Genomic DNA, 22020 nt, shown 5'->3' with positions numbered 1-22020 from the left:
TCAAATAATATAACAAAACGTGAATTAATGTATTTTAATTTATATAACTAATTATTCTTTATAAATTATGCATGCTTACACACACACACACACACACACACACACATACACACACTTTTACTACAATTATACAATTTGTTCATTTGTAATGTGAACTACATCTTTTCCATACTACTGTAATACTGTACATGTATCAGTGTATTTGTGCAGAATCTTTTAGATGGTTTCCTGCATGTATTAACATCCTTTATTGTTTGTACCACATAGAAGAGCCACTGTATAGTTAATAAACGGGAATGTTAATTCTACTCCATGCGCCTGACAAACAGCCTGCTGCCGACTGCAAAACGGACGCTTAGCACGCCACTACACGCTAGAGAAAGCCAGCCAAACAAAGAGCGACACAGGGCACCATATGCTTGTGATTTGGGCCCCTGCCTTTATTGTTGGCTGCATCTGTGTGTTTTGCTTGCCTTCACAGTGGCACAGACGCAGTCATTAGGCTGTCCGTCGAGGTGATCCCCTGGGTCAAGGTGACGCCATTTCCCGCACTTAGGTCATGGCCGTAAACACATTTGAGACTTTTACCTTGAAATACGTCCTGCGGGGGCTGCGTTTCATTAAACGGCCCGAAACACAATCTAGAACACGCCCGTCAGATCATTATGGATGAAAGATGGGCGTAGCTGTCAGGTGGCGCTGAGAGCTTAACGTTCTTTTAGCGGCTCTCCGCTGCCGGAGGGTAAGTTAGCATGACAGCCGTCGGATTCGAGTCCGGCCTGGTTCTGACAGAAACGGGGCCCGCACATGGTGCCAAAAGGCAGATTGAGAAGGGGCTCTCCGTTTCACCGCAAGCCCTTAATCATCGCCGCTAGCCACGCCAAGTGAAAGCACCTTCATCTTGAGCGGCTGTGTGTACTTTATACTGACAGCTAGTTTAAACTCCAACCCGATGGACAAGCACTCCGAAGGAAAATAACTAACCTGTACGTATGGAATGTGCTCCTTGTGAGGGAAATGAACGGTTTACTGTAACATCTCTCTAGGGACCAGCAAAGTTTGAAGGATGCTGGCTTTTACAGGACTGAACTTAAAGTTACAGTACAAAACCACTTCATCAGTTCAAATCTACTCAAATAAAAAGTTTTGTACCCATCTTTTCTTCAAAAGTAAATGGACTGAAAAATATTACGTTATATTAAAAATTATTACATATTACTATTACAAAGAAACAGCATTGAGTTATTAAACACATTGAATCAAAATTGTTAAAAATAAAGATTTCTTGTAATACATACTCTAGTAATTTATTTATAGTTAATTCCAATAAAAACACTTTTACAGTATACTTATCTACATGTTATTGTATATGCATTGATAGAAAAACGATCTGGTTTCGCTTATTAAATTCTCTGGGCTGGCAAAGGAGAAAACGGGAGGTAACTTTTCCTGTATGACGTCATAAAGGGAAGATTCCTGATTGGGCCATCTGAGCTTTCATTTTCTCGAAGCGAAGCAGGATACCCAGGGTATCGGCATTTCTAGCCACTGGGGACCACAGGCAGGCTAGAGTACTCGTGAATGTTAAAAAAAAGCGGTAATCATTTTCATGGGACCTTTAAAAGAAAGCATGAACACAAACAATCATTTAAAAAGGCTGATCAACGACTTCTTTAATGCATAATAATAGCGCCTCCTGCCACAAAACTAAGGTGTATGAAATGTAAGAGGACGAAGTATTTGTTATATGCATAGTAAGGATTCTTGCTGATATATAATTAATAGGTTTTTAGCGTTAAAATGACTTTTTTTTTTTTTTTTTTTTTACTGTGTGGGTTTGAACCCCTGTGAGCGCGTTCGGGATGTTTCTGTGTTGGTTTTAATTTGGAGGTGAGTGACCGTTGCAGGGCAGCGTCTAAAGCCTCTCATACTGAAACGGATTGGCCGAGTCGCTCCTGGTGTTGTGATAACGAGCCGCCTTCCTGCAGACCTAACCCGAACCCAGATGGGCCGAGGGGCCGCCGCGCAGATCCGTTACGGCTGCGCGGGCCCCCTCCCGGCCGAGACGTTTGAAGTCTCGTTGGCGGACCAGGGTGAATAAAGCGCCTCTCGATAAACCACTTGATTGAAAAAGCCAGCGTGAAGGTTTGAGTCACGAAATCACGATCTCAGCGCGGAGGTAACGGTTCGGGTTTCACGGCCGTCCGAAACGGGAGACATATATTCATACACGAGTGCATTCGTGTCACATGTTGGAACGCAGGCTTTTATCTTCAGACGCAACAGTAGTTGTAGTTGTTTTTTTGTGGTTTGACTCACCGATTTAGACACACCTTCGTGGCCCCTCTGTCCCTCCTGCGCAGGATTTCAGTGTGGAGATTGATTTTGTTCGTGCAAGGATTTTTATTAAAGCGCCTCGTAGATTGTGTGCGCCTGGCGTGGACTTTCCCTCCACAAACACACACACACACACACACACACACACACACTCAGTCCACATATGGGAACTATTAGCAAGCTACTGTACACCGTGTGTTCCTTTGCAAGCACAGACATTCAAATTTTTTGAACATTGATTGATATTTATATATTATATATATATATTTTTTACACAGGATCGCATTACAGAAACATATTTCAGAATTTTCAGTCATATTTATCGATTTGCTTTATAATGTTGGACATTCTGGTGTAATTGTGCACAGTACATGCACAAAAAAGTTTTCCAGCGAAACGTAAACGCGCTGTGAAGTTTTTCAGCCCCTCCCCTCCAGCAGTTTTCACCATCCAATCACATCCTGACGCGTAAAATAAAGTCTTTTCTAGTTGAATATTCTGTTTCTCATTATGGATAAAATTGGGATGTTTCATGATGACTAAAAAGTCGCTCCCTTTCTAGTATGCCCTTTATTTGCCCTTTGCTTTATATATTACAGCTAAGTCAAACCATTTTGATAAACATTTGTACAATTGACCAGCGTTTGTTTTCGGAGCAGCGATTCCGGTCCCAGCTTCAAAGTAGGAGTTGTCGAAATGATATATTCAGTATTAAATTTGTTCATCGGTTGCTAATTGAACAACAGTTGAAAGATGTGAATAGTTTTTATCTGCTAGAATCCATTAAATGAATCAAACTGAATAGACATTTATAATGTAACACAAATTTCCTAATTCAAATAAATACTGCTTGTTTGATCTTTCTCTTTATATCGTTAAAACAAATATGTTGCTGATTCCAAAAATATAAGCAGTACAGCTGTTTCAGCATTGATATTAATCAGAAATGTTTGTGACACTGGACCACAAAACCGTAAGTCACTGGGTATCTTTTAAGCCAAAACTACATTGTTTGGGTCAAAATGATCAATTTTGCTTTTATGTCAAAAATCATTAGTATATTTTGTAAAGATATTATGTAAATGTATATCTTCGGAGATATTTTTGTAAAAACTTTTTGATTATTAATATGCATTTCTAAGAACTTCTTTTGGACAACTTTAAAGGCAATTCTTCCTTTATTTATTTATACTTTTTTTGTACTCTCGCCAAATTTTGTCCTGTAATAACAATCTATACATCAATGGAAAGCTTTCTAAAGATCATGTAACATTAGACTAGACTAACGATACTGAAATAAACCTTTATTTTAAATGACAAAAATATTTCACATTTTAAATGATTGTATAAATGTTTTTTATTCTTCTTTTTTCCACTTAAATATCATGTAAGTAATATATGCTTGGATTTCTTGCTACTCACTTGCTACTCATTTCCCAGGAAATTCCTTTCTCTCTCATCCAATGAAAAGAGCCCAAAGCCCACAACAAAATAAATACATCGTATAGTAATTTCATTTATAATAATGATTATTGTTCTGTCTTTGTCTTTCGCTCTCCTCCAGGCTGAGACCACTCCCGACGGCCCTGATGTGGGCTACGGCTCGTTTCATCAGCAGTATTGGTTGGATGGCAGAATAGTAGCTGTAGGAGTTGTGGACATCCTTCCCTCCTGTGTGTCGTCCGTGTACCTGTACTACCACCCCGACTTCTCCTCGCTCTCATTGGGCACCTACTCTGCTCTCAGGTCGGTCCAGCCAATCACAAATCGAAACCCGAAACTAGTCTGAGCCCGAGCCCTTTGGTTAGCGGCCTAAACCTTTAACCACTAGGCTACACCACCTCCCAACAAAACATTAGCAGCATTAATTCTACAGACGAACAGCACAGAAATCCCCCCTGGCTCTCCTCTCCTAAATAGTGCGCAATCTTGTCTCTTAAATACGCTCTCTCACCCACGGTTACAGGCCTGTCTTTCACGTGTGTCTGAGTATTTCACATGGGCTGCTCACCTGATTAGGTTACACTTTGCAGGAGATGCCAGATGTGTGTGTGTGTGTGTGTGTGTGTGTGTGTTTTATGCTCATAGTTCTGGGTGTCTGAGGCCTCAGGAGCCTCATTTCTCAGACAGACAGAATGAAAAGAAGGCGCGAGTGAGAAGTGGAGATTGTGCCCAGAGCAGCTTGTGTCAGCCGCGGGGTCAGTGTCTTTGTGCTGTTGTGTGTCAGTGTGATTGAGTGAGACTGTCTGAGCGCAGGATGTGACACTGTTCAGCAATGTGTCTCCGCGCTGCGCTGGACGGTTAAAATAATGATAAATGGCCAGCAAAGAGTGCTAAACGTGCTGAAAATTAATTGACACGGTCTTTGGGTGAATCCATTGAAAAATGTCATATTTAACCCCTAAAAAAAAAAGCGTCGTAAAAGGAAGCATATTTAGCACGAATGATTAATCGCATCCAAAATTAAAGTTTTTGTTTTCATTATAAATTTTAATCAACTTCGCCCTGTTTTAATTAGTATGTTTAGACATACTTTGTATTAGGTGTTTTAACTACTATGTACTAACATCAATGAATACTTATTGTATTCATATTGTATTGATAAACACTTTTGCTGCTGTTGATGCTGGGTATTGGTAAGGTTAGGGACAGGTTTGGTGGTATGGGTAGGTTTAAGGATAGGTTAAGGTATAAGGGATGGGTCAATGGTACTTTTAAATGTAATTTTTAAAAAGTACAATGTAAAAACATGTATGTACACATTGTACCAACTGATTAATTGAAATGTAAGTGCTTTGCCACCCCGTATAAAGTGGGACTGTATATTTTTCTTATTAAAATGCATTTATGTAACTTAACCATGTGTATGTTGTATTATTAACAAAACAGCAGTCAATAAACCTCTCCTATAATAGTTAGACACTGTATTATTTGGACGCAGGAAATATGGCCCTCACATCTCCTGCTCTGAATGTGTGTGTGTGTGTGTGTGACATTAATATTAAGCAGACGTCTTGTCCGTGGTGAGCGCTGCGGCATAATTGGCTTGTGTAGGGGTGTCAGAGCTCTGAAGAGGAGATAATGGAGGCTTCAAACTGCTGCCAGAGCCGAGCGGGTGGGGACTGGGGTTCGAGTCGACGAGGGAGGGGGCTGCCCTTTCTTTCTGTCCCTCTTTCTTTCTCCATCTTTTTTGTGAATGGGTTCCACAGCCTCTTCTTATCCGTCTCTCATTCACCGAGAGCCAGGCTTTGTCACCAGGGGATGGGAACCCGGGAACCTGGCAGCGACCGCATGACCTTCCAGCACCTCGCTGTTTGTCGTCGCTCCTTTTCCCTTCGCTATTTTTCTCTTTTATTTTCCTCCACTTTTATTTTGCTTTGGCTTCTCTCTATCTTCCTCTCCTTTTCTTGCAAGAAACCCCCCCCCCTCCCCAGCCCCCTCCCTAATTTTTTGGGAAGACAGAGAGTGTGAGGTGTACAAAATGCAGAAGAAAGAGCAGGATTTATTTATGGAAAAGAGAAACGTGTTTGTGCAGGGAATAAAGCGGGAACTGAAAAGAGAAAGAGAGCAGGAGCTCATTGATTGCTCGCAGGAGGAAGTATAAATCTCCTCTATTTTTCCTCCTGTTTTTATTTTCTCAGCTCCCTTTGTTTTTCTCCTCCCCTTCCTCTTTTTTTTCCTGCACTTGCAGATACACATTTTAATGGCTGTTTATGAGGGAAACTGTTGATCTGGTCCATATGCAGCAAGTCTGGTGATGTTTTATCTACTTTAGGCATCATATCCTGATTCTACACATCATAATAGTATATTTAGGAACCATTAATAGTGCATATGTATATATATATATATATATATATATATATATGTATGTGTGTGTGTGTGTGTGTGTGTGTGTGTGTGTGTTTGTGTGTGTGTGTGACTCAGGACCATAAAACTAGTCTTAAGTCAAGGGTATATATTTAATTTTTGCTCCAAAATCATTAGGAAATTAAGTAAAAATCATGTTCCATGAAGATATTTTTAAATCTCCTACCGTAAATATATAAAAGTTTACATTTTGATTAGTAATATGCATGGTGAGAACTTCATTCTATATTTATATTTATATATTAAAAACCTAAATAAATATAGTTTTGTTGTCAACTGTCAAGTGGAATATCGCTAAAAAAATAAATTATGAGGTCCCTTTAATATTACACATGACAAGACTTGATGAAGCATGTTTAAATTTAATCATATATTTTTGATATTTGTCTGTCTTTTTTTCTTGCACAATGATATTAGTGCCTGCAGAATATATCAAAAGTCTTATGGATTAATTTTGCGCTACTTTTTCATTGTTGTTGTAGTTTTTAGAGCATGACAGCACAAATTCCTATTATTTCTAGTTCCATAAAGTAAAAAAAAATAATAAAATATTACATAAATGAAAAGAAAGCTGTTAAACTACATGGATAAACTCTGCAAGAGTAAGTGAATGTCTTATTTTACCAGTCAGTCTAAAAATGTCAAGCAGTGGATATTTGAACCATATGCCTGTAAAGCTTTATTTCTGCTCTGTGTCTCTCTGCAGGGAGATTGCCTTCACCAGGCAGTTGCAGCAGCAGTCGCCCAAACTGTCCTACTACTATCTGGGTTTCTACGTCCATTCATGTCCCAAGATGCGCTATAAGGTACAGTTTGGGTCTGAGATCAACCCACAGCCTTCATTTCAGTTCATCTCTGCACTGATCAATATCTCCTAACTGAACACTGATGTACTGCAGTATCATATTGAACATGCACCCGAAAGAAATCAAAGCTTTTGCCTCATTGCATTGCATTGTAACCTCATAGAGAACCTCCAGAAAAATGCACCTTTATCTTGTGCATCTACCTAAATTGGATGCTTACATCTTCTGGTACAGTTCTGAATTGAAGTTTAAGATAAACCGTGCCTCTTTCAAAACCTTGTTTCCGTAGTAAAACAGCATGCATCAAAACAAGTCATTCCAGCAGATACAAGTATTCACTTAAATCTTTTATATGCATGCGTCCTCTCTACTTCCGGCGAGCAGTGTTTGTGTAAAGAACAGGGTGGCTTTTGTTTTGGAGTTGAAGCAGACACCTGTTAAAGGTGTTAATCGCCTGTGGTCCGCCAGCATCACACCTCTCCGCTCGGGTGCTGCTGGGATCTGTTTCTCTCATTACACTCTTGCAGTGCCTCCGCCCGCAGGAAACACCTCTTCCTCCTTCCTTTATTAGACCTGGGAGAATGTACATACAGTATAGGAGAATTAGTGCTAAATTAGTTTTATTTATAGACGATTATTTTTTTTCGATTTTCACAAAATATTTTATTTTTATTTATATGTATTTTATTCTATTTTTATTATTGCTTCGGTTTAGCTTTTTTATTATATTTTGAAATATTTAATTTCAATGCTTATTCTAGTTAGTTGTCAAGGCAAACACTTTTAAAAAAAAAACTTTGTTTTTAGGTTTTAAGGTTTTAGGTTTAACGCATAAACTTAATATTAACACATTCTTTTTATATCGAACCTAAACAAGTGTATTTATTTAGTGTTTATTTTTTAGATGACAATAACTGGAGAGGAGTGAGGAAATACGTTCCTCGTCTTTCTGGTTGGATTTGTATTTAAAACTAATCTAAAAATGACCTACAAGAGGTGCATGAGCAACAACTCGTGTTTAACAACTCGTACAGTAGTTGCACACTTTCATTTTTTTTCTTCCCTCTTATTTTTGAGGACTTGCATCGGTGATAAAACTTCACTTAAAGTGGATTGGCAGCAACTAGCATTTTTAAGCGTCTTAATTACATGCCACACATTTTGTGGTAATCAATGGTATCTATTTGTTTTTATTAGGTTTTAGGTCTTTAATACATTTGTTTGTATTAATGTTAAATCATTTCTTATTATACGTCTTATTTATAAAACACATTATTTAATATTTATTATGTTCTAAATCCAACACGTACATTTAAGTTCACTTACCAGGTCATGTTTGTTTTTTCAGTTACATAATGTTAGCATTGCCAACCCCAGGTTATATGGCAACGCTAAATGTTCCTAGATTTAGCTGGAACACTTGGATTATTTTAAAACTACTCCAAAATGTGGAAAGCTAATATATTTGACTTGCGGTGAACTTCGGCATCAGACCGACCTGCAAAATTCATCAGCGCTATCTCAGCATCGCAATCGCATGCCTGCTTTTCAGCCCTTAAGCCTCATGATGCGGACAGGCCGCGGAAAATGTGGAGATATGCTTCCAGATTTGGCTCTGCTGTGCAGCTTATTGCGTTTCTGACACCGCTAGCTGTTCCCGCGACGTGTTCCACAGCCTCGCACTTGGCCTGCGGTTGGTTTTCGGGCGAACAAGGCCTTGCATCCGTGTTGGAGCTGGGCCGCGGGACGACGGTAAAGCGGTCCCTCGGGAACTCGGTGTAAGTGCTTGCGCAGGTGTGGACGAGGGAGACGCTGGGCGGCCGAACAGCTGATTCATATACGATGGACGGAGATGGTGAGAGAGAACAAGAATGTAAATAAAAGTGACGGACCGGCCCAGAGCCGACGGCGAGGACGAGGGAACACGCGCGGCTGTCGGGCTTATTAGCGGTTGAGGAGGAGGTCAGAGCTACTGTAGTTCACGGCGTCACCTGATAGTGTTATCGGAAAGTTAGACGGCCCTAATCTTTATTCTAACATTCCTCTGCTTAAAGGAATAGTGCACAAGTCTGTCATTTACCCATCTCATTCATGCTTATGTTTGTTTAGGCACACCTCAAGACATACAGCACCAAGTTTCTAGTCATCATTAAAACCTGGCATGATGTGTCTTGAATTTGAGATTTCAGAGCAATTTTTCTCTTGTTTCTGCACGGGTTATTATATGTCTTCATGGTATAGCAAACAAGTCATATTTTATTTGTTTATTTATTTAAAATTTTGGATCTTGATGGACCCGTTTCACATTATGGGACACACAGAAAAATTTTGGGACTTTTTAACATCGTTCTATGAAAGAATGAAAGGTTTGCATTGCTTTTTGTGTCAAGCTAAAAATATGTATTCAGTTGCGTCGTGGCGCTTTAAATGAACCCTCTGAGAGCACACTTCAGGGTCAGAAGGGACCAAAGTGCTTTCAAACGATCAATCACATCCAAAATAAAGGTTTTTGTGTACAAACTTTTATTTTGTATGCAATTAATTGACAGCACCATTTACCATAGAACATCGGCCAAATCTAGTTGTGTTTAATAATATTTTTGGTTTATTATTATTTAGAATTTTTTGTTTAGGTTTTTTGATACTATGCTATATTTATAAGCACGTCTATTAGCTATATTTCTTTCACAAATGTTTTCTTTCCTGATTTCCTATTCATTTCCTGTGTTTTAATCATGAAAGTATCAGCTGTTAGTATTAATTGTTTGACACGTGTCTGAATTATTATCCCAATTTTTTTTTACGTAGCTAATGCCACAAAAGTGACCGAATTTCACCCCATTGTAAAGAAATTTAGCATTTGAAATTAATTTCCCGTGTCGTTTTTGACCATGAGGATACTTTTTGTTTTTCGCCCCTTTAACATTATTCATATTTCAATTTTTCCCTCCGTTGCTAATGCACCGAAAGCCACCGAATGTCATCTCGTTACAAAGAAGCAAAAAAAAAATTAAAATCTGTAGATACCCAGAGTGTTAACATTACATTTATACTGTTTATTATGCCTTTTAAAAGCTTGATAATTTGTTTCTAGAAATACCTAACCTATATGTTCAGTATAGGCAAGTAATTTCATTATTTGTCTAATAATTAATAGTATTCGCTCAAAGATAATATATATTTAAGAGCTACACAAACGGCACGTTCAGTAGAATGATCCGCTGTCTTTTATTTTCAATTTTCATGTCAGTGCTGCACTCTATTAGAAACCATGAAAGCTTCGAGCATCTCTGCAATGCGTCAGTGAGCATGAAGCCGCTGGGTATCTTAATTCACTTTCTCTGCACTGCAGTACGGTGTTGGTAGACTGAAACTTTCAACCTCAGGCTGTATCTGCAGTCCTGGAAGTTGTTTGTGCGCCTGTCTTTGTTGAGCGCTCTCCGTGGAGCCGGTTTCTGCAGAGCTGTGCGTGTGGAATAGTGAATAGAGCTCGGTCGGAGCTGTATGGGTAATCTCTCACATCAGAGGATGAGTGCCACTCACCCTCTCATTCACCTCCTGCCAGTTGTGCAGAGAGATTAGTCTGGGGTTAGAAGGTTGTCCGTTTCTCACCTACATCCAGAACCTACCTTTTTTAAATCAAGTATTTCAAATAAAAAATCAACTCACAAAAAGTCGTTCCGGTCGTTCAAGCCTTATTGCCCTTTTCAGTGCAACGAGGTCTGAAGCGTTCAAGCTTTGAAAAGGACACAAAAGCATATCATACTGAACCAGCTTTTTGTGAGAAACAGACTTTGTTTGTATGAATCCTGAACATTGCAATGCATTTCACATATGCTTTTTACATGCTTTAGATTACACTTGTCTGATTTTATTTTGAAAAAAAACTTACTTAGCGCCAGCACAAAAGTATTTGGGTTTGATTAAGCCATCTGATTATCAAATGGATTATCTGGTGCACGTACACGTAGTGAGTGACAAACAAATCAATCAGATTCTTAAATGAATCCTTGAACGAACAATAGATTGATTCATTTACAAGATTCTAAAGAGTGAATGCTCGTGATTATTCCCATAAAGTGTCTTAAATTTGGATCTGTTTCTCTGATCTTTTGATCGTGCGACAAGTTACGCAAAAACTGCTTTTATGATGTTTTTGCATCTTTTGAAGCTTAAAAGCCCTAGTCACGATTAATTACAATTGCAAAAGAGCATGGAAAATCTCTTTTTGTATTTTGTGGAGGGTTTGGAAAGACACGAGGAGAGTAAACAATGAGAGAATTTTCCCTATTCCTTTAACATGAAGGCATATGGTATTATTGTGGCTGTCCTGGAATGTCTTGTTGAAATCCATCCGAGTGTGTTGTTTCAGAATGACCCCCTGCACCTCCGCTAAGAGCTCAGCACCCGCTGTGTCTGCTCAGAGCCCCTGAGCTCTCATGCTCCGTGCTGCTTAGAGCTCATTTCCATCGCATTAGGCCGGGGAACACTGTGTACCTCCACTGTGTCTATTGGCAAAGCACGCCAACTGCGTGCGGAGTTTACATTATGTGCTGGAGTCCACGCGTGTTTACGTGTCAAAGGGATATAGGGACACGCAGATTTATTTGAACCTCAAACTTACTCTGCACAAGTACAGTAATACGAAAGTTTCTAGCTGCACATGTTGGTGGCGTGTTCCAAAATGTCATTATATGACAGAAAAAATAATACCTTCATAATACCAAGTCTTGAGGTTATTATAGGTATAGGTTTTACTTAATAAAATTTTTTTAAGCTATTTTAGCTTTTAGTTGGCAGCACAGAGATGCCAGATTTCTCACACTACTGTTAAAAAAGTATGGGTTTGGTAAGATTTTTTTTATTTTTTAATTAAAAAGTCTCACTCAGACTGAATTTAGTTGATTAAAAATGCAGTAAAAAAATGTAAATGGTATAGAATTTTTTTTTATTGTATTGTAAAGTAATTTATTTCTGTGATGCAGCATGATTATTCCAGTATTCAGTGTCACATGATCAGCATATTAGAAATATTCTAATATGTTGATTTACTGCTGAAGAAACATTTCTTATCAATTGTTCTGATTATCATGCTGTTCATATATTTATGAAAAAAAAAAAAAAAAAAAAAAAAAAAAAAAAATATATATATATATATATATATATATATATATATAAAAAAAAAAAAAAATATATATATATATATATATATATATATATATATATATATATATATATATATAAAAAAAAAAATTATTATTTTAATGAATTAATTTATTAAACTTAGTGACCCCAAACATTTGAATTTTTCATGTTAGGTTTGTAAAATAAATATGCTTTTGTTATACCGAATATATTATTTAGTTGTTGTGGAAGAAGCACTGGAGCAGACCGTAAACAACAACCAGACACAATGCCAAGAGCTTTAACTGGCCTCTATTTAAACTTGACCGGTCACAAAGGCAGTGGTTGGAGTCCCTTGGAGAGGCAGTGCCCAGTGCCAGCCAGCTCCATTCCTCTTACTGCAGTCGAGCCAGACCGCCGTCCAGTTCCAGACGTGACTTCCTGGCCCTGCCGGCTCCATTCTGCGCCTCAGCCTCTGATGGCTGTTTGGCCCTCGACTGTGCCCGAGCTTTCAAGCTTCTCAATGTGTCTAATGGGGTGGAATGAGCAGGTCTGTGGGGTTCTGGCGAGAGCCGTGTCCCCCCTCCACCCTCCCTACACCTGCCTCCCGCTCCATCCACCAGGTGTTTCCCAAAGCTTCCTGTGAATTCCACATCCAGGCCAAAGGAAACAAGCGTCTGAGCACTGCATTGGGGTCGTCTTTGTACGTTTGTGTGCGGGCCGCCGGTCATCTGGAGAGCCTTTTCATTAGTCTTAAGAGCCGCTTGCTGCTAAGTTAATGTTAGAAACCTGTGGAATTTCAGTGGGTTAAATGGATAATGCTTGCACTGTGCTCAGGCCAACCTTGATGCAAATGTGCCACTGTTAAGCATGCTTAAGAATTACTAATATATTCAGTGAGCCTTATGTATCTCTTAAAGCATGAGTGTTTTTTTTAACTCAGACTCTATGAAAAGACCCCTGTTTGTCAGGTTTGTTTCTTACAGCAATGTATGGAGTTGCTATTTCAGAGAAAGTCCCTCTAGTGTAGTCAAGAGGGATTACGCTTCTACTGTAACACTCTTCTTTGGTTGACTGTAACCTCTCATCCGTTCATCTGGGACAAGTGTATTAAATAGACGACATCTGTTCATGTTTTCCATTTGTTATATTTAACTGTAATTCTTAGAAATGCGTTTGACTTTTGTCAGGGCCCAGTCCCCTTTTCCCTGCTTTGCGTGGGGCCTTGTAATGTTGCACAACATTTTATTTATTGTTGTTTTCTTTATATTTTAAGACCAAGAATGTTCCCAAGTGTCTGTTTTCGTTTCGTTTCGTTTTTTTTTTTTTTTTTTTGTGTTTAATTCTTTGATGTCAAACAAAGTTCAATGATGTAGTTTGAGTACATTGTTTTGGACCAGAGAAAGTGAAAATGATTTTCTACACTAACATTCAAAGGTTTGTTCTTTCTAAACTTACTATCAATAAAAAAACATAAAAATAATTACACACAAATATTAAGCAGCTCAAATGTTTTCAGCAATATATATATATATATATATATATATATATATATATATATATATATATATATATATATATATATATATATATATATATATAAAACATTTGATATATATATAATATATATATAAATAATGTGTATGTGTGTATATATATATATATATATGTGTGTGTGTGTGTGTGTGTGTAATTGCATTTTAACATGTATTGAAAAATTACTATTTTTACTACATATTAATATCAAAAACATGAAAAATTACTGATCCTAAACTTTTAAACTGTAACGTGCCTTTTTAGTGTCATGATGCTAAAAAGACTTTTTTTTGTTTTTCCCACTGGATACATGACCAAGTGAAGAAGATTGCTTTTGTGAATCAGGGCCCCACTGTCAGGAAAATTGAAAAAGTTTACACTTTTAGCTCTTAAAAATTGTCAATAATTAAAAATTTTTTTTTTTTGCTCAGCTCTTAAATATTGTGCCTTTCGTTTTGTCCATCTTTCACTGAATCTATCCAGAAGTCATGACAAATTCAGCGATCAAAAGCAGTGGGGACCCTGGAGATGTGTGGAGTACATGTGGCGTTTGGAGCCGGTGCAGAGAAGCACAAAGCACCCTTCTCATCTAATCTCTACATCTCTATAATAGAGTCCTCATCCTGTTTCTGTATCTCTCTCTCTCTCTCTCTCTCTCTGCTGTTGTATAAATCCTCAGGAATGCAGAGGCAGGTGGGAACAAGTGCGTTTCTTGCTCTCGTTGCCTCTAGTCTTTGCTTGTTCTTGCGTACATGCTCACACTTTCATCTGTGTTTATTTTTGTCAACCCATTAAAGTGATTAAACCAACCCGAAACTCCATTGAGGTGCCTACTGAAAGCATTTGAGTTCGAATGCTTCTATGATGCCCAAAAATGCTGCCTAGGTAGGCCACTTACTAGGCTTTGAGGCACAGTCTAAGCACGATCTACTTTTTCTTCAGCGCAAGTCTTTGTTTTCCCCCTGGATCCTTGCAGGACCCAACCCATCTCATTCAACTTTCATCAAGTAAACGGACTTCAAACCCTCGCTCCTTTCTTTACCGTCTCTGCGCCCGTCTCACGCCGGCATGAAGCGCTCAATGAAACGATAGGAAATGAGGGCCTGAAATGAAAGAAAGTGGTCTGAGAGAAAGATAAACAATTACCACACATTTAGTTTGGCATGTTCTGCCCTTTTTTTTCCCCCCTTCATCAAAGCGCCTTTGAAGCGCGCTCGGTTCTGCAGCGTAATCTCTTTCGCTTGTTTTTCTTTCATTAATAAGCTACGGCCCCGTGGAACTGTCAGTTAGGCGTTTAAATGCGGTCTGCACTTTCGTTACGTGCTGTTGAGATCGGGCTCGTGATTGCGGTGCGTGTCAGGACAGGAAAAAGACGGTAGGCCGAAATCTCCCATAAGCTTGAGCAAGTGAGAGCTTGTTAGCGTAGGAATGAAATGTCAAATTCATGATCTACAGTATGGTGTTTTTGCTCTTGGTCAGTTCACCCCGAATACGTTATTTTGTTGTTGTTATAAAGGCACGTTCGGAAGAGGGTCTGTTTTCGTTTGCAGGTGAAGCGAACTTGGCTGAATGTGTCTTTAAAAATGGCTGTTCGTGAACTCTGATCGCCTCTTTGCTCATTATAGTTTAAAAAGCTGTGCCGAATCACCTCGAGTACCGTTTCTTTAACCTCTCACTTCTTCAGTAACGCTCACGAGTCCAGCGTCCTCCCTCTTCGCCTGATTTTCACCCTTCCCCGAGTCCCCCATTGGCTGCCAACCTGACAGAAGTTTTTTGATTTGGTTAAATTGAGACCACCAACAGCGAGCCGTATCAGGGGTAAAGTTTGTTTGAATTGGGGTTTGTTTCTCCTCTTTTCTCTCTCCCTTCTGTACGGTGTAAGTTTTGACATGAGCCGAAGCCAGCACGAGAGCCTTGTTTCAATTAGTAAAAAAATACTCCCTCGTCTAGCAAACCTTTTCTGTCTGTGTCGATTTTTGTGGTGGTGCAGTATTTTACTTTTTAGATTGTGTTTTTGCATTTTTTTTTTGCGTGCGTTCGAGTAAACAGTGCGTTTAAAACGTTTCATCTAGCATACACTACCGTTAAGAATCTGATTACGTAAACTCTTTTTGAAAGAAATGCACGCTTTCATTGAGCAAGGGTGCCGCGTTACAAAAGGTGCCGGTTTCAAATAAATGCCGCTCTTTTGAACTTTTCGAGTCCTGAAAGAATCAGTGTTTTTCGCAAAAAAATAGGAAGCAGTACAACTGCCTTCAACATTATTAATAATAAGAAATGTTAGAATGATTTCCGAAGGATCATGTGAAACTAAAAATTTAAGTATCGATGCTGACAGTTCAGGGTTTTTTAAAATAAAGTTAATAAATTATTTTAATCAGTGTATATTTTTACAGTGTTTTTAATCTGTACAGAAATAATCTGCCACTGGGGTGGTACCTTTTAAAAAGGTACCTATTGCTCCTGTTAGATCCAAATATGTACACTAATACTAACGTGTACTAAATACTAATATGTACTTTTAAGGTACCAAAATGGACAAACATGTCCCTTTGAAAAGGCCCCTTAAAAAGATTTTTTGATACTTCACACTGCCAAGATTGGCCAGACTAGAGATGGAACAATGTGGTCGACTAGTTTACTCTTTGAGTTACTTAAAGTTTTGTCCTGCACCCCAGCAAGTATAAAGAAGTTCACAGTGAAGGTGCACCATTTTGACTTCCCTTAAGGCTTCTTAAGCATATCGCACAAGGCTAGAGTAACATGAATAATGTTGTTTTAGTTACTAAAATATTTACAAGGGGTTTAATATATTTCTCTTTTTTAGCTCACTTTGACAGTGTTTTCTCTTTTCGAACCCACCCAGCTTTGAATATTATTTTATAGTAATATAAAACCAGTGCAGTGCACAATAAGCCTTGTTTATGTTTTGGTGGGAGCGTGTGTGACACGAATTCATCAGTAGCAGGCCTTTGTCTGGTTTGTGTGTCTGCGATGCGGGTCGATGAGACGGTTGAGAGTTCACATAATGCATTACGGCACCGGAAAGACATTAAAATGCACATCGCATTTGCTGAAATTGACTTATTTGGGATGGCAGTAGGGAAGTGATTGTGTTTTCTCAGATAATTGAAACAAGCCTGACTGCAGATATATTGTGCATCCCTAAATAATAAATAACCCACACTGATGATATCGGTTAAGCGTGTTGACACAGTGTGGTAATAAAGGCGACGTGTTTTATGTGTTTACATTGAGGCCCTGGTTCAGCGCACTTACCTCTGCCCCCCCCCCCATCACCAGCGCTGACATCCAGGGTCAGAGTTCAGAGGTCAGGTCAGACGATTTAGTCTCGGCAGTGAAAGAGAGAAACGATAGATGGAGGGGGAAGGAGGCTCGGCGAGGGAGGTGTGAAGGTCACAGGGCTGGAAAATGAGAGTTTAGATCTGATGTCAGGGTGAAAATAGCCAGAGCGGCCCAGCTGCCAGCGCAGTGTGTTTGCCTTGCCATTAACTCGCCCTCGGTTTATTTTCTGAGCCTTGGATTCAGCCACTTTGTCTGAAGCACCATTGATATATAGAGGATGAAATAAAGAGCGAACCAAACTTACTGACTGTGTTGAGAAATAAAATAAAAAAGGGAGTAGATGTGTTTTATAAAACATGCTATTATCACTATCTGATGTAGTTTTTTTTTTTTTTAAGGAGATTTGTGTATGTATTCAGAATCCATAAGGTTGATCAAACATGGTATTATATATATATAATGTTTCAATTCACAATTCAGTTTTATTTACATTTAATGATTTAGTATAGTTTTATCTAAAAAAAAAAACCTTGAGGACAATAGAAGTATTCAAACAGTAAGCCATTTCTATAAATGCGTTCTTTGCAAAAATTATAAAAAAAAAAAAAAAAGAAAAATAATATGAAGCAGCATGACTGTTTTCAGCATTGCTAATAATAATAAATGGTTCTCTAAATTTTAAACTTGCATTGAAAAAAAAAAAAAAATAAATTATTATAAAAAATGTACTGAAATGTAATAATATTTTACTAAATTATAGTTTTTGTTCAAATAAATACATTCAGATAAATGTAATTATTATTTATTTTTTATTTTTTTACTTTTTGGTTTTGTATTGTTAGGTTTAAAACCCTAACAACTCACATACTGTAAATATGCAGTATATTTTTACCTCCAAATTCCTGGCAGATCGTAAACTTTCTTGCGTTTGTGTTTCTTTCTTTGCGAATGTGGTGCTTTATTTTTGGGCGTTCCTCTAGTAAGCCTGATCAGAGATGTCTGGAGTGAAAAGCACTTAAGGAAGGTGAGTGTTAAGGCCGTAAGACCGCAGCGCTTAAGCCACCCGCCAATAAACGCCAGGAGAGATAGAGAAATAAAAAGAGGCTTGGGAGGCTGCGCCTGTAAAACGCTGCCCTGCTGAAACGTGAGCCTGTAAAAATATTTTCCCATCATTAAGCTGTCATCCACGAAGCCCTGATACACAGCCCGGCCAGGCACTACAAGTGAGCGCGTATTTGTGTGTGTATGTCTGAGGAGGCATTAGTTAGCAGTCGGGACGCAGTGTTTATTTGAATTCTGTCCTGTGGTAATGTGTCGAGCGAGGCGAAACGACTCGCCCAACTTTGTGTGTTTAAACTGCAGGTTTGTGTAAATATCAGAGTTTTGAATGCGGTTCGATGCTCTCCTGAGGACCGCCGCGTGGTACTCTGTATGCATGCCGTAGTTTAGTACGTAAGGAGAGGGAGGGCTTTTTATTTACACACGTCTGTCAGAGAGCACCTCTACTCTGCTCATTTACAAAGCCCTGTCCGACCGCTGTTTGTGCGCGAGTGTGTTTACACGTGTCATTCAGCGACGTCTGCCCTGATGTCAGCTCTAACAGGGCGGTCTTGCCATCTGTGTGCCGTTTGTGAACGCCAGAGAAAGTTGAGATGAGGCAGATATAGAGACTAGAGGGTCAGTTTAAGGAAAAATGAAAGGGTTCTCTTTGTACTGGCCGTTTAACTGACCTAAAGGGCAACTTTGGCTCTTAGTCCAGGTCAGCACCCCCTCTCCCGCTAGGTAGATCTTACAAACTAAATCAGTACAGAGATTTTTGCAGTCCAGTCTGAATGCTAGCATCACCCTGGTTCCCTTCACAAAAAGACAATAGAATATTTCCATTGGTTTTTGAATTATTGTAGGAAATAAGTTCTGTGACCAACTAAGGTTTATGATTCCTACAAGCTTTGGTAATCAAGATCATCTTCACAATGACTCTTCTAATAGTTAAGCATCCTGCGTTGCAAAGTTTAAGGTAGACTATTTTAGAAGAGCACTTGGCTTTGAAAATGTCTACACTTTTAAAAATACAATAGCCAAAATGTTTTTTTTTTGGTTAGAGTTAAGAACATTTGAATAATCTGAAGAACACTTTTCCTCTACAAAGAACGTTTTGGTCCACTGCATGGATGCCAATAGGAAACCTTTATTTTTAATACTGTAGTGAGTTGTGATGTTTAACGTCCATGGCAACCTTCATAGTCCCATTAAGCCACTTGTTCGCCTTTTTCAAGACACATAAAAACTTAAAATACATCAGCAATTCAGTGAGTTTTAGGTTGTAGAATAAAATGTGCATTTAACCAAAAACACATTCAGAAAACTCATCGACTTCAAGACATTGGAACCAGTGAAAAATGCAAATTGTTTCTGGGTTTTAGGACTCATTTTCACAGCACTGTACTCTCTAGTGGTAAATATTGGCACGTTATGACTGGAACATTCCCTATGATTCTAGCTCGCAAAATTTTCTCACATTATGTTCTGAAGTTTCTAAAACATGCAAGTGCGTGTTGCTTTCTCAATGCACTAAATCACTGACGTGTTTCAAACATATACTTAGTAGTAATAAGGCATGCATTAATTGCAAAGACATATGAAAGCAACTCTATCGCCCCCTTTGACTGTAAAGCAAAACCACAGATCTCTGTTTGCAGCATGGATTGTGTTTCTGATCCAAATTCCGCACCTGATCCAAATTCCGCACTTTTTGTGCCTCCATTTCATCTGTACTCGTCAACAGTGTGTGTAACCTCCGATTTAAACAATAGGCACAACATGGCAACCGTGTTTGCTCTTTGTGTGTGTCTCAAAGCCTAGATAAGATAGCAGTGGGTAAAAGCAAGTGTGCACTTGTGTCTGTCAATGCACAGACCTGTCCTTTTGCCTGTGTATGTTTGCCGTTATGTCAGAAGGGATAGGTCGGGCATTGTTCGGGCTATGTGGAGCAGTAGGGAATGTGGACAGCATGGTAAATGTTTAGACAGGTAGCAGCCGGAATTCATGACTTCAGTGCACACAATTATATGTTTTACTATGTGTACCACTGTTACTATTGCTCTACTTGGGGTTAGAGGTTTATACACACAGCATAGTATGTGTGTCTTTGACTTTTGCATGGTCTGATACCACTCACGTTTTCTTCAGAAAGTCTAAATATCTAGTTTCTCTCACAGTCATTTCAGCCTGTAGGTGCCTATGAGAACTTCTAAAAAATGAAATGGACCTCTGCAGAGGAAATAGGCCCCAGATGTGCATGAAATCATAGTGAATGGTGAAAAGCCGACATCCCTCCCTATTTAGACCCCCTCGGCTCGCGTTGGGAGGGTTTGGGTTCCTTCAGTGGCCCATGATGGCCTTTTTTAGGACCCAGATTGTGGTTAGGATCTGGATCTGAGCGTTCAGCTACAGCGACAGTGGCGCGTTCCACAGATTTAGAAAAGAAAGGCTAATTGTTCTACAGTTACAAAATTTGCAAGCAGCCCCATTCAAATTTTGTGTGCGATTTGACTAGAATTCAATCTTTAATAATATTTAACATTTTTTAGCATAGAAAGTAGCATAACAGACGTAGAAAAGCAGTTAGAGCAGACTAACCTCACCATTTTTGCATGGTGCTCTGCAGGTCGTAGTTGACATTAAGGTGAAGATTGCTCTCCCAGATCAGCTTGTGTAGACATCTTCACTCCCCGCAGCGAGAGCTGAGGTGTTGTCTTTCACAGAGATTCCTAGCCAGGAGTGAAGTCGAGGATTTATGCCCCTGATTAATTGCTTTTCTAATAAATCTCAGGTATGAACCCTGCAGCGCGCCCCAGCCACAGGGGTGGAGATTTTAGAGCAAGTGAAAATAAAGCGTTTCTTCGGGACTTGACTTTCGTCTCATATAAAACATATGACTGACATTAAATTACAATTAATGTTTTCAGTTCATATAATATCTTTTGAGCATTCTACCTGTATAGGACATTAACCTGAAGATAAAAAATATGGACTACACAAATAGCCAATCATTTTTTTTTAATGATTGGTTAAACTCCATACTTTTAGTTTAAATGTTTTTTTCCTTTTTACTTTAAATGCATTTTAAAGACAAACATTTTGTAGCTTTTCTATGAATGCTGTCGAATAATAACCAGACTTTCAGAATATGTTTTATATATGTTTTGCCTGTGACACACGTTTATTAACTAGTTGAACATTATACTTTAGGTTATTTTAATTATTTAATGAATTAAAACAATCCATTCTGCATCCGTTTTGCTTTCTCAATTATAAAATCAAATACAAATTTGGGTCACATTTTATTTTGGGACCAGTTCTGACTATTAACTGATTATTAACTAAATTTTTGCCTCAATGAACTCCTAATTTGCTGTTAGTAAGGTTTTTTAAGCGATCTAAAATATGGTCTTACATATGAACAATGCCGATACATATAAATGTAAATATCGGTATCGGCACAAAGTGAAAAATTATGCCGACATGTCTAGCTAGTAAAAATGTATTACATTAATTACAATTCTAATTATTTTAAAAGTAGCATACACATTTATATATTATACATATTATATAACATTTAATGAAGCACTAATTGATGTCTTAAAGTCAAATCACAAACATGACACTTTTAAATTAAATATTTTATAACAGTTTTTATTTTTTTGCTTAAGACCATCTACAAATGTGAAATCTCAAAATAAAATACAAGCAATTTATATATAGTTTATTCATAGTTATTTTCAAAGCTTTAATGTACTGTCAAAAACTACATTATTGTTTATTTCATTCTAACAAATAAGTTAATAACTAACCAAAATAATTTTTTATGCCTGTAATTTCTGCAGGAGAGATTAGTGTTGTTTCCAGGGTAAAGGAAATATCGGTATCGCCCAAATGAGTAAAATCGACAAAATCCAATACTGTCTATCCCCAATTGTAATATACAGTAAAAATGGATCAACGACTTCTAATGTGCGCGAAACACTGTTATCTAAATCTG

At 38.3% G+C, this 22020-nt stretch overlaps 1 protein-coding gene across 1 annotated transcript; it reads left to right on the top strand.

Annotated features, from left to right (window-relative positions):
- Positions 1 to 3847: 3847 nt before the first annotated feature.
- On the top strand, positions 3848 to 14180 carry LOC122356087 (arginyl-tRNA--protein transferase 1-like). The gene is made up of 3 exons (XM_043254551.1): positions 3848 to 4083; positions 6914 to 7013; positions 14157 to 14180. Exons 1-3 carry the CDS (start codon positions 3863 to 3865, stop codon positions 14163 to 14165), a joined length of 330 nt encoding a protein of 109 aa, XP_043110486.1. The 5' UTR covers positions 3848 to 3862; the 3' UTR covers positions 14166 to 14180.
- The last annotated feature ends 7840 nt before the right edge of the window (positions 14181 to 22020 follow it).

This window comes from Puntigrus tetrazona, chromosome 13 (genome assembly GCF_018831695.1).
Source record: "Puntigrus tetrazona isolate hp1 chromosome 13, ASM1883169v1, whole genome shotgun sequence".
NCBI lineage: Eukaryota > Metazoa > Chordata > Actinopteri > Cypriniformes > Cyprinidae > Puntigrus > Puntigrus tetrazona.
This window is presented reverse-complemented; position numbering and strand designations above follow the sequence as displayed.

What these genes read in the sequence shown, in the direction of transcription:
- LOC122356087 (XM_043254551.1), top strand. Translation starts at nt 3,863, where the DNA reads ATGATTATTGTTCTGTCTTTGTCTTTCGCTCTCCTCCAGGCTGAGACC. An exon ending in GGCACCTACTCTGCTCTCAG is followed by an intron (nt 4,084 to 6,913) that starts GTCGGTCCAGCC and finishes GTCTCTCTGCAG; the next exon opens with GGAGATTGCCTTCACCAGGC.